We start from the raw sequence: 12,613 nt of genomic DNA, 5'->3' as shown, positions 1-12,613 counted from the left end.
GTAAAGAAGAAGAGGAGATTCTTGTGAAGGCTAGAAGTTGGAGTGCAAGCTTGGATCTGAGTTCTACAAAGGGAGAAGCTTCACTTGGAGGTAAAAATCTCATAACTTTCCTTGTTATTATGGTTGTGTGCTTCTTGGACCGATTTTTAGGGTTTTTGGTCCCAAGATGGAGACTTTTTGAGCAAATGGCCTCCATAAGCTAGAATTTGCCTTATTTCAGTGTATTATGCATTGTGGGTTCATAAAAATCCAATCTTGGACGTTGAGACTAAGTCATGCATGAGATTAGGGCTTAATGTGGAAAGATGTTATATGTTGGAAGTGGTTGGTGACCTTTATAGCCATGCAAAGGCTTAAAGGTTTCGACTTTATGACTTAAGAGGCAGTAGAGAGCCTAGATCTGTGATATGAGCCCATGAATTAACCTATTCAGACCAGAAATAGAGGAAGGATAACTCTGGGACTTACGTTGGGCGTAAGTCTCAGAACGTGCGGCGTAGTAGGTTGAGGTCCCAAATCATTTTCAGGCGCGCTTGGGTACGCTGAGCGTACCAAGGAGGTACGCCCCGCATAACTCCTTCTGTGGGCTTTTGAGTTTGATTTTGGGCCTTGAGCGTTGGGCCTGGAGTTTGGGCTTCATGCAATAGAGTCTTGGACCAGGGAAGTGTATATATGTGCTTTGGGGCCCTTAGGTTGGGTTTGCCTTTTTGTTTGGGTTTTGGGCCGTGTGAGGGCCCATTTATTATTGGGCCTTGGTGGGCCCAATGGGTTTAGAGCATTAATGGGTTGGTAGGTGGTCTATCTTTAGACCCGATAAATGAGAGGTTGGACTTAGCTCCTAATTGAGATAATTGTAGGTTTGGCACAGAGTTAGAGGTCGGTGCGTGGCAGCAGTGTTTATAGAAGTTGTTCTTCATTCGAGGTGAGTCTTCTCACTATACTTTACCTAGAGTGGTATTTAGAGTTATGTGACAGAGTATTTTGTATGCTATTTATGTGATGTGATGCACTGCATTTTTTCTATGTGATTTATGTTGTGTGTGTGTGTTTCAGAGTTTACAGAGTCAGGACTGAAAGGTCCACAGAGTTAGGACCAGAGGGTCCACAGAGTTAGGACCAGAGGGTCTATAGAGTTATAGCCTCGAGTGGCTAATATGTGTTTTATGTGGTATATTGGAGAACTCACTAAGCTTTGTGCTTACAGTGTTATGTGTTATGTGTTTCAGGTTCTCAGGATCGCGGGACGACACCGGTTGATTGTACACACCAGAGAAAGAGTTATGAGGATTCTGGATTATAAATTACTAAAACATGGAGTTATGTTTTGTGAATTGAACAAATGAGATTTTAATAAAATGTGTCATGAGGATTTATACGATTTAAAAATGAAAATTTCTTTTGAAAATTTACGTTGTTACAACATTGTAGAAATTACAACTTTTACCATATTTAGGATTAGGATTAGGTGGTTGGTCCATAGGCAATGCATACGACCTCATTTCATTTTGAATCCCCTAGGATATAATACGATTTTACAAGATGATATCTGCAATATGTCGACCTCATGCACCAATATAGGGAAAGGCACGATAAGCCCTATATGGGGTTGGAATAAAGTCTCAGTGTTTACATAATGGGTAAAGTAGACTATTATATATAACTCATGACCATGGATCCACCTTAATTAGACGTTCCTATTAGAGATGAGCATTAGTTCAGATACAGTTTGAACCGAACTGAGAACCAAAGAACCGATTTAGTGGGAAATGGTGAATCGGGATCAGGAATGAATACCTTGGTTCTGGTTCATTTCTTTAAGTATGTGTTCTCTTTGGGAATGTGTTTGGTTCTAAACTTGTCCCGAACCGAACCGAGAACCGATTTAGTGGGGTATAATAACTGAGAACCAGACTGAATACCCCAGTTTCAGTTTTATTATTGTCCGGTCTGGTTCCATCAGGTCAAATGTGTATCCCTAGTTCTTATGATTTATTGGAGAATTTACATTCTTCTTTTTTGATTTTTATAAGCACATTTGTTTAGGCATAAAGAAAGGTGTTACATCCCCTATTTTCCATAATCGAAAAAAACTTTTTTCTTTTACACTTTCAAAACCATATTATCTTTGTTTGCCAAAAATCATAGTCCGATAAAACATATGCAAAAACTGTCTCGTTTTATTAAAATATCTTGAGTAAAGATGTTGTTTCAAAATACAAATATCTAGGGATGTCATAATGAATACAGTATATAAATTACAACGTAAAGACCTAACAGTCCTGAACACTATTGCAAACTGTCTCTTAATCACTTGACATCCTATTCAAGATCCAACAGCCTTAACACTCTACCTTTGATGCATATGAATTAAGTGGGTCAGGTTTGGGAAAACTTGGTGAGATACATAGGGTTTTCAGTCCCATAATATTATTATGATATCAATGCATAATTAATAAACCTTCAAAACCAACTGTTGTCCAACAACACAACATAATTATCTACAAGACATTTTACCCTTAGTTACCCATCCCGTCGATCCTCACATACTGATCCTATAACAATGATCTTATGAGATCTATCCTGAAGGATCACTATAAACAATGAGTTGACTATAAATTTTCGGGGATTCCTTGTCAGTTGGTGTTAGTCAATAAAGACAAACATTGTGGGGGGGGGGGGGGGGGGGGGGGATAAAGTACGCGAATGTACATACAATCCTTTTCCCTAGACCAATATACTTCATTAACACCACAAGACATTTTAGTCAGGGGTGGTTTGTAATGTCCCAAAAATACCAAGTAAAATTTTCATTTTAAATAAGTCAAAACCCTTCGTATATTATCTCAAAAGACGATCAGAGTAAAAGTATTCTAAAAACAGCAGAGTAAAATCATAAACAATCATTGCGGAAAAAGTCTTCAAGGGATGCAATGCGATCAAGTCGGGTTCTTCCTTTTGAAACTGGAAGTACCTAAAAATATTTAAACCCCAAAAACGTAAGCACAAAACTTAGTGAGTTCTCCCCAAAGTACCACATAGGGATAAGAGTGGGTCCAAACCCGGACCGATGGACCCGGACTCTGAAAACCCAGGAACTGGTTAACGAGATTTTTTAGGACCGAAAACCGGACCGGTATATAGAAACCGGTTCCGGTTCAGTTCCGGGTAAAGTGGGTCTAGAACCGCAAAACCTGGAAATATCAAAGTGGGTCAAATGGAACCGGGTAAAGTGGGTCTAAAACCGAAAACCCGAGGAACCAGGTAAAGTGGGTCGAATGCATGTTTTAAAATTTCACAAAATACAAAAAATAAAGCTGAGGAAAAAAAATTCGTAGCTTTGATATCCCAACTTTAGGAGACTATAAATCAATGAATATGAAACCAAAAATGACAAAATTATAGACTATATATATATATATATATATATATATATATATATATATATATATATATTGGTTTGATTCAAGAACCTACACCACCAAACGCTCCTCCTCTCCCCCTCCTCCTTTTGTTCGGTCGCAGGAAAATCACATTCCTCTCTTCGGAAAATCACAAACCTCTCATCGGAAGATGCAAAAATCTGCTCTACCCAAATCATGGCAGAAAAACACAGAAAAAAACCCTATGGAAAAAATACACATATCTATTTCATCAGAAAAAGTACATGGATTAAAAAACCACCTCTGTTACCGAAAAAACGAACGAAAAAAATGCACAAGTCCGTCGTCGATTTGCACCATCCTCCACCATTCTATTTCTTTTCCATCCCACTTTAATCCTCACCCCACCCATTCGAAAAACCACCACCTTTGCCATCGGAGTAAACATCTCCACCTAAGCCACTGAAAAAAACAGTCGATTGAGAAATCGTAACCAAAAATTAAACGAGAAATATTCGAGAAAGGAGAGTGTTCGTGGGTGTGATGGCACAGGTCGATGACGGTGCAGATCCAAACCTACAATGGCGGATACGAATGTGGTTAGAGGGTAGATCGACGACATTAGAGGGAAGATTGATGGTGTAGATCGATGGAGCCGACATTTGGTGGTGTAGATCGATGGAGTAGATGTTCGATGTTGAAGATCGACAGACTAAGAGGGCAGATCGACAATGTTTGAAGTTTTCCGACGACATTCAGAGACAGTCAATGGTGCTTATCAATGGTGTTGATGGTTGATAGTGCAGATCGACGGCTTTAGGCTACATATCGACGACGTACAGTGTTTTCCGACGACGGTTAGCGTTTTCCTGCCTGGTCCGGTAGCCTAGTGAGTTTTTTTTTTTACATTGGTTTAGAGAAGGGAGAGGGAGATAGAATAAATAATAGATAAATCTGATTAGGTTTACAAGTGGGTAGGTTGAGGGTGAGTGTTGAACTATTTAATTTCTTTACTTTATTTAAATAAAATATAAATTAATAAATAAATAACAATTTAATTAAAAAAACAAAATAAGGGCAATATGGTCTTATTAAGTCTGGTAGGGACCGAAGACGCAACAAAAATATAAAGTAGAGACGGTCCGAACTAAAAAAAAAAGTTGTTAGGGACCAAACATGCAGATTGCCCTAAACTAGAGGGACCATCTATGTAATTTACCCTAGATCATATATGTAATTACGTTTTTAAACTTTAGAGACCCTACAAATGAACATGGACAAACATATGTCCAAAAGAGAAAAATGGACGGAAAAACCATTTAACGTATTAACCAGAAGACATCATGTGTCCAATCCATTACTCTTGTATTAGAATAAATAGATAAAGGACTTTGTGTCATTTTCTTTTTATTAACTAACAATGTATTGGATGTGCCTTGAGCCAGGATCTTTTGTGTGAACTTCTACATATCAACAATAAGTAGGTTCTATTATAGATATATACAATATAAATATGTTGATAATGAATATGAGTTGCATACTGTAGTTATTAATAAAAGTTGCATATTGTGGGTATTACCGTTAAATATCAATAGATTATTATTATTGTAAGGTATCTACCTGATACCTTATGCAACCTTGTTGCCGGAGGAAGGAAACTGAACAGAGAACAGGAAGGAAGAAGAGAACAAGACAAAACAGGGGAATAGGAAAAAACTAGAATAAGAACTTTAGCCTACTGATTATACCTAGTTCACCAAGCTACATGTGAGATAGTCAACCACAAAGCACACGAAGGAACAGCGGAAAAACAGGAGACCAAATATATTCTGGAAGAATATCTTTTAATTGCAAAACTTACGACTTAAAACTTAAATTTAGATTAAAAATTAGTTGTATGAGTTAAAAAAAAATGTTGTATGAGTTAAATAGGTTACTAATATGATTATCTTTAGTTGATGTTTTCTAAAAAAAATAAGAAACAAGAAAAGTTGTATGAGTTAAATATGTTGCTTGTGATCATCTTTACTTGATGTTTTCTATTTTCAGATATTTTCAACGTCTACATAGATACAAATAAACATTCAAAATAAAACATAAAAACAATTACAAACATTATATACACGACCTGGGCTCCATCACTCTTTCTAGGACGAAGATCACTAGGAAGAAGATCACCATTTTGTTTGTGACTAATGAATGCGAAACTCCATTAATAGTCTTCTACGTTTATTTCTTCTTCATCCATATTAACTATCCACCTCGTCCTCCGCTCCTACATGGAACCTCAGCCATCCACCTTGTCCTCCATGGAATCGTCACAACCATGCCGCATCTTTGAATTTCATGAGATTCTGTCAGCAACTGATAACTTTGACGAATCCTTAGTTATTGGGCATGGGGGATTTGGAAAAGTTTACAAGGGTAATGTTTTCAAAGGATCAAGTCATGTTGTTGCTGCCATTAAACGGTTGGATTCCATGTCCAGCCAGGGGGAAGCAGAGTTTTGGGCAGAAATTGAAATGCTATGCAAATTCCGTCACTGTAACCTTGTTTCTTTGTTTGGTTATTGTAATCATGAAAAAGAGATGATCCTGGTATATGAATACATGCCAAATGGAACACTGGAAGACCACCTCCATAAACTCGATACAGGTCTTTCATGGCTTCAGCGACTCAAGATCTGTATAGGTGCTGCTCGCGGTTTAGACTACCTTCACACAGGTACTGGGATTGAATTGGGCGTTATACATCGTGATATCAAGACCTCAAATATCTTGTTACATGAAAGCTGGGCTGCTAAAATTTCTGATTTCGGGTTGTCCAAGATAGGCCCAACAAATCAGCCGGCTACTTATGTCAACACACTTGTTAAAGGAACCTTTGGGTATCTCGATCCAAATTATTTCACAACTGGAAAGCTGACTAGGAAGTCTGACGTGTATGCTTTTGGGGTGGTATTGTTGGAAGTGTTGTGTCGGAAGCGTGCGGTGGATAGAAGTCTTGATGAGGGTTTAGTGACATGGGCTCAAGATTCAATCAAAAACGGCAATTTGAAAGATATAATTGATTCTGATATAAGGGCTCAGATATCTACAAAATGTTTGAAGGAGTTTGTTCGAATTGCAGAGAGATGTTTGCTCAACAGTCCAAAACAACGCCCAACAATGGCTAAGGTTGTTGTCAGTCTTGATTCTGTACTGACTTTACAAGAGAAAGCCAATGGTTCCTTGCAGGTTGCGGGCAAAACAATGTTTGGAAGAATGTTTGATATGTTTCCCTTCCCTTCCAACAGAGATAACTCTGGTATTTCAAACTCATGTTGAATTCTTTGTATACATTCTTAATATTTGTACGTGTCCCATCTTTGCATATATTAGCAGGACATTGATGATTGTTGGAATCTCCTACAGTCCATAAGCTATTTCGTCTGTTTGTATAAATGCTGCTGACTACATTGTAGGGGCTCATGATACCAGTAGAAATTCAAGTTTGAAAGTACTCAAGTTTTCCGACTTAGAAAGGGCTACAAGAGAATTTAGTGAAGCTTTTCACTTGAATGCAGACGGGTTTTCAGATGTATTCTTAGGTTGGGTTGACAAAAACACATTCATCCCTTCAACAGAGGGTGTTGGAATTCCTGTTGCTGTTAAAAGATACCATATTGATGATCCACAATATTGGCAGGTAAGTAATTACAACATATTAGTTTGATATGAATGATGAAGTTTTAGTTTTCTTTATGCTTGAGATTGTATTGTAGAATTTCTCAAACTACAAGCGATTCAGTGATCCAAAAATAAAAAAATTAACAAAATTTTGGTCCAATATTAAGAAGAAAAAGTTAATAAACTACTTCTGTAGAACATGCCATGATTACGTTTCATGGAGAGTTACCTCCATAGTTTTAATTTATACACATATGATAGGGTAAGAGTTGATAATAAAGTTCCTGGCATTCTAAATAATAAGAAATGGTATTTAAAAAATGTAATGCGTCAGCTAGAATTGAACTTATATTTATGTTTTATGTTGTGAACGCAACTAACTAGTGGAGTCTTTTAATAAAGAAATGTTAAAATTTTTGTTTTACTAATCCTTTGCTAAATTTAACTTCAAATGTTGTGAGATCAGACGGAGGTGACAATCTTAGGAAGGTTGACTCATCCAAATATTATCAGCCTCTTGGGATACTGTGATGAGAAAGATAAATATTTGCTTGTTTACGAGTACATGCAGAATCGATGTCTTCACCACTTCTTATTCACAGGTAATATACTTTACTTGCATCTATGACAAATTAATACTATTGTTGGATTACTTTTACTTTAAAGTTGAATTGTTGCAATAAAGTAGTTGATGTGACATGTACTATTTTTTAGATGCACGAGATGTTGCGAAACCACTTTCCTGGGAAACAAGAATTAAGATAATGATAGGAATAGCACGTGCACTCGCTTATATACATTCTTTAGACAATCAAGTCGTACACCGTGATGTTAAAACAACTAATATATGGTTGGATAAGGTAGTTTTAAGCTACTTATGCGTTTAGGTGGTGAGCGAACCACTTTGATGCTTTTGGTTTTATGCCATTATGTTCCGTGTTTATTTTGACTCTTTCTTATTTCAGGAATTTAATGCAAAACTAGGGGGGTTTGATTTGGCAAAATTTGGACCAAAAACAGGAGAAAATGATGCAACTACATGTATAAAGGGTACATTTGCTTATATGGCCCCCGAGTATGCATTCAAGGGTAGGTTAATTACCATGTAGCAAACTGATATATGAATGAGTGAACTTTTACAACTATTTTGTTTGGTTTTTGTTAAAAAAAACAAATCTTTCTTGCAAAACATAAGATCGAGCCCTTTTGATAAATTGCTTGTACTTTTTCTCAGAAGACCATACTTCCTCAAGAATGATAGTTTGCTTTCAACAAATTTACCCAAGCGTAGTGACTCAAAAATTTGATATTCATATTTTGTGGCTGTAATACACTTTAATGTTACAGGTCTTGTGAGTGTGAAGAGTGACATCTATAGTTTTGGAGTAGTGTTGCTGGAAACGTTAACAGGCCACAGGGCATTAGAATTTGACTTCGGTTTGGTAAAATGGGCAACTTCAGTCCTAGCAGACATAAGCGAGCTAAAGAAAATAATAGATCCATATCTTGGACAAAATTACCCTGTAGAAGGTGCTTTTGAATGCGTTGCACTTGCATTAACATGTGTAGCTGTGGATCCAAAGTATAGACCTTCCAGTGAAGAAGTGTTAATGAACTTGGAACGAATATATGTCATTAAAAGATAATGGATAAAGATATGTGTAACAGGGTATTAACAGAACTTATGTTTTGTTTGATGTGGTCTCTTTTATTTGTTCTACTTTAACTTTTCTAATTTGGCAGCATCTAGTGATTTTTTAGAATCTTTACTCAATGAAATCTGTTTTTACATCCTAAAACAACAGATCTCTACTATAAATGTCCATTTCAAATACCACTAACCACAATGTGATCATAATTCAATCAAAATGCCATTCAAGTCTTATGTGCTCGTCCCAAAAGGTTAAACTGAACTAACTTTGTAGATGATTTTGTTAACTAATTACAAATGAGCTGTTTTCAACTGTAAAGGATATTTATATGCATGCATACACCTTAATGCCAAGAGGAACTAATTAAGAAGAAGGTTATACCAACTTTATTTCCAATTAAGACATTATACTTTACTACTACTACTACTACCATCAAAACATGAAAACATACTTAAAGTTTAATATTTCTTTCTAGTTTACTCCATCTAATCATTTTAAAGCTACTACTTACATCTGAACATGAAACGGGTCTTACAGTAAATTAGGCTAAATCTAATGTAACGATTTTTGAAACACTTTATATAAATTAAGAGGGTATATATTTTCCTGCAAAACTAATTTTTTGGAAATTTTTTATGAAACTAGTAGTTGTATGTTGTGTTTTACATCCTGTATACTTCTTAGAAGTTAAAAACTTGTTGAATTGAAAGACTAAATATTGGAGGTTATTCTAGTAAATTCTGTTAGAAGGGTACTATCATAATTTAACTAAATTAGTTAGTTGTTAGATTACTTTCTCGTTGATATAAATGTAATATCTTCTCATCAATACAATAAGTTAGTTCATTCATCATTTCTATGAGCTGTAATATGGTATCAGAGACATATTAATGTTGGGTTAATCGGTTCGTTAGTCATAGCTCACGTGCATGGCTGAAACTTTAGATTTAATAATTATTATTGTTTTATGTTTTATGTTATAGATAATAGTTATTAGTTGAATTGGTATTTGCTTTGACCTGATTCAAGGAGTTGTACGGGTCTTTAGGAAGAAAGTAGTATGGTTTGTTTCATGTGAATCTGTGAATTCACGTGGGCATTAGGAAGCTATATATAACATATATTGATATGAATAAGAGTGTGATTTGTAGTCCTCTATATTTTATCTGTTGATTTCACATACATATATACGTGACTAGTGTGTGTTGTGTGTGTTTTGTTAAGGACCTGTGCCAATTATTGGTATCAGAGCCTAGGGATCGTGAAGAGGTACAAGGCCGTTTTGAGAGTCGACTTTCAAAGGGTAGGAACTTTCGGGTGCGGAGCTACCATCACAGAGTCGGTTGATTGGCAGTGACCTTTTTTGTTGCGGGGAGCAGAAAACTAAAGGTCGTATCACACAAGAAGGTTCGAGATAGCAGAGGTTGTGAAGGTGCTGGTGTTTGTCAATGGTTAATGGCGGAGAAGGTGTTTCAGTTGGTGGGTTTCTTTGCCGGCTGTCTTTAGTTTTTGGTGGTGTCTGACAAGGTGGTGATTCCGGCGGTAGGTTGTGGGTATGTAACCAGAAAATGGAGAGAGATACCGAAGTTGCGTGAGTAAACGAAAAGAAAAGATCCATCAAAGCAGGTGGCTTTGGGTTTGTTTCGTTTTGCAGGTGAAAGAAGACGGGAAAAGCGGGTTGCTTTGTTTTCTTGATCGGTGAAAAAAGTCTCTCGTTTCACAGAAGTGTTAGGAGAAAACGGATTCTGTGTGGTGACAAACAACAGCCGGGTATGGAGGACTTTGGACGTGACCGAGGTGAAGGTCGGGTGTCCGGGAAAAGTCAGGATTGTATGGAGGACTTTGGATGTGACCAAGGTGGAGGTCAGGTGTCCGGGAGAAGTCAGGATGGTTCTAGAAGACGGGGATTCAGCGTTGTTGTGAGTGAACGGTATGAACAAATCGATTAAGGGGGTGATTGTTGGGTTAATCGGTTCGTTAGGCATAGCTCACATGCATGCCTGAAACTTTAGATTTAATAATTATTATTGTTTTATGTTTTATGTTATAGATAATAGTTATTACTTGAATTGGTATTTGATTTGACCTGATTCAAGGAGTTGTATAGGTCTTTAGGAAGAAAGTAGTATGGTTTGTTTCATGTGAATCTGTGAATTCACGTGGGCATTAGGAAGCTATATAACATATATTGATATGAATAAGAGTGTGCTTTGTAGTCCTCTATATTTTATCTATTGATTTCACATACATGTATACGTGACTAGTGTGTGTTGTGTGTGTTTTGTTAAGGACCTATGCCAATAATTAACTTGTATGACAGAAATGAAATGTGAGATGGGAGCTTAATTTCTCATTACTGATTAAGAAAGGATTACAAACTATATATATACACACACTTGTTACAATACATCTTTGATCTAACATACACATAACCAACTCGTAACCACTAACTAATAGATCATACCAGTAATTAACAAATTGACTCAATGTTAGTTTACATTAATACCCCTAATATCCCCCCTCAAGATGCCCATTGAAAAATGCTTTTTGAGGACATCTTGGACATTAAAGGTAAGATCTTGGCACGTGGTAATGGTTTACTAAATATGTTTGCAAGTTGGAATTGAGTTCGTATGGGTTCTTGTTGCTTTGCACCCTGCCCAATCAGCATCAATGAAAGCTCTCAAATGTAATGAACTGTTTGAAGAAAAAATAAGCCTTGAACTGGATTTGACTTTATAAATCAAAGAAAATGAGTTGCAACATGTAAATTATGTGTTCTAGGCTTATTTAGAAATTGGCTTAATCTATGTATTGCATAAGTAATATCGAGTCTGGTTATTGTCAAGTATAGGAGACGACCAATGAGTCTTCTACATTGAAATTCATCTGGTAAGAGATCACCTTCAAATAGGTAGCTTGTACTTAGGATCCATAGGTTGTTGGGTTGATTTTGCAGCTAATAAACCCATATCTTCTAAAAGTTTAAGATTTCCTTACCTGTGAAATTGATTGGTGATGTTCAACTTGATCCAATTATTACTCTTCCGAATGTGTTATATGTACCTGATGTTGATATGAACCTTATATCAATTGGTGCATTAACAAGAACACAAAGATTTATTGTGTATTTCACTTGTAATCATGCCTTGATCCAAGATATCAAACTCATGAAGGACTTGATATTAGATGGGGTAATCTCAAGAAGGACAAGTTTCAAAGTCTTAATTCCAGAGTTAACAATGTTTCATTAGATGTATTACATAAGAGGCTAGGACATCCCTCAAATAAAAGTTTAAATCCCATAAGGAATTACTTGATATTTCTGTTTCATTGAGTACAATGGGGAGAGATTTCGAAACTCGTACTTGATATTAGATTGGGCAAGAAGAGTAAGACCGGTTTCCACCACATGGCGATGACGTCATTCAACTAATCCATTTTGTTCACTCGTATGTGGACAGGAAAGTCTATGAATGATACTGAGAGAGGAGAAAAATGAGGATAGATTTCGAAACTCCCACCCCAATCAGTTTGAACAATTTTGAGTTTTGTTTGAAATTGGCGTTCTGCCATGGAAAGGAAATGCTTAAAAGTGGGAAAGACATCAGATTTCAAATTTAAAGGAAATAACCACATAAAACTAGAATAGTGGTCAACACATATAAGAAAATAATGATGACCATCAATAGAGGTAACAGGAGCAGGACCCCAAACATCACAAAAAACAAGTAGATTGGGAAAGAAGGGTAAGACCGGTTTCCACCACATGGCAATGACGTTGTTCAACTAATCCATTTTGTTCACTCGTATGTGGACAGGAAAGTCTATGAATGATACCGAGAGAGGAGAAAAATGAGGAGAGATTTCGAAACTCCCCACCCCAATCGGTTTGAACAGTTTTGAGTTTTGT

At 36.5% G+C, this 12,613-nt stretch overlaps 1 protein-coding gene and 1 long non-coding RNA gene across 2 annotated transcripts; one reads left to right on the top strand and one right to left on the bottom strand.

Moving 5' to 3' along the window:
• Positions 1–3,625: 3,625 nt before the first annotated feature.
• LOC145063293 (uncharacterized) lies at positions 3,626–4,095 on the bottom strand. The gene is made up of 2 exons (XR_013687906.1): positions 3,957–4,095; positions 3,626–3,842 (listed from the first exon to the last, which is right to left on the bottom strand). It is a non-coding gene; the product is annotated as an uncharacterized LOC145063293 (long non-coding RNA).
• A 251-nt stretch (positions 4,096–4,346) lies between these two features.
• LOC145063287 (putative receptor-like protein kinase At1g30570) lies at positions 4,347–8,880 on the top strand. The gene is made up of 6 exons (XM_079010877.1): positions 4,347–6,686; positions 6,844–7,067; positions 7,515–7,650; positions 7,763–7,908; positions 8,014–8,137; positions 8,396–8,880. Exons 1-6 carry the CDS (start codon positions 5,660–5,662, stop codon positions 8,692–8,694), a joined length of 1,956 nt encoding a protein of 651 aa, XP_078867003.1. The 5' UTR covers positions 4,347–5,659; the 3' UTR covers positions 8,695–8,880.
• The last annotated feature ends 3,733 nt before the right edge of the window (positions 8,881–12,613 follow it).

This window comes from Lactuca serriola, chromosome 7 (genome assembly GCF_051521515.1).
Source record: "Lactuca serriola cultivar US96UC23 chromosome 7, Lser_US96UC23_V15, whole genome shotgun sequence".
NCBI lineage: Eukaryota > Viridiplantae > Streptophyta > Magnoliopsida > Asterales > Asteraceae > Lactuca > Lactuca serriola.
This window is presented reverse-complemented; position numbering and strand designations above follow the sequence as displayed.

Coding starts and splice junctions, on each gene's coding strand:
- LOC145063287 (XM_079010877.1), top strand. CDS start 5,660: ATGGAACCTCAGCCATCCACCTTGTCCTCCATGGAATCGTCACAACCA. Junction 6,687..6,843: donor TTCCAACAGAGATAACTCTG/GTATTTCAAACT, acceptor ACTACATTGTAG/GGGCTCATGATACCAGTAGA. Junction 8,138..8,395: donor CCCCGAGTATGCATTCAAGG/GTAGGTTAATTA, acceptor TTAATGTTACAG/GTCTTGTGAGTGTGAAGAGT.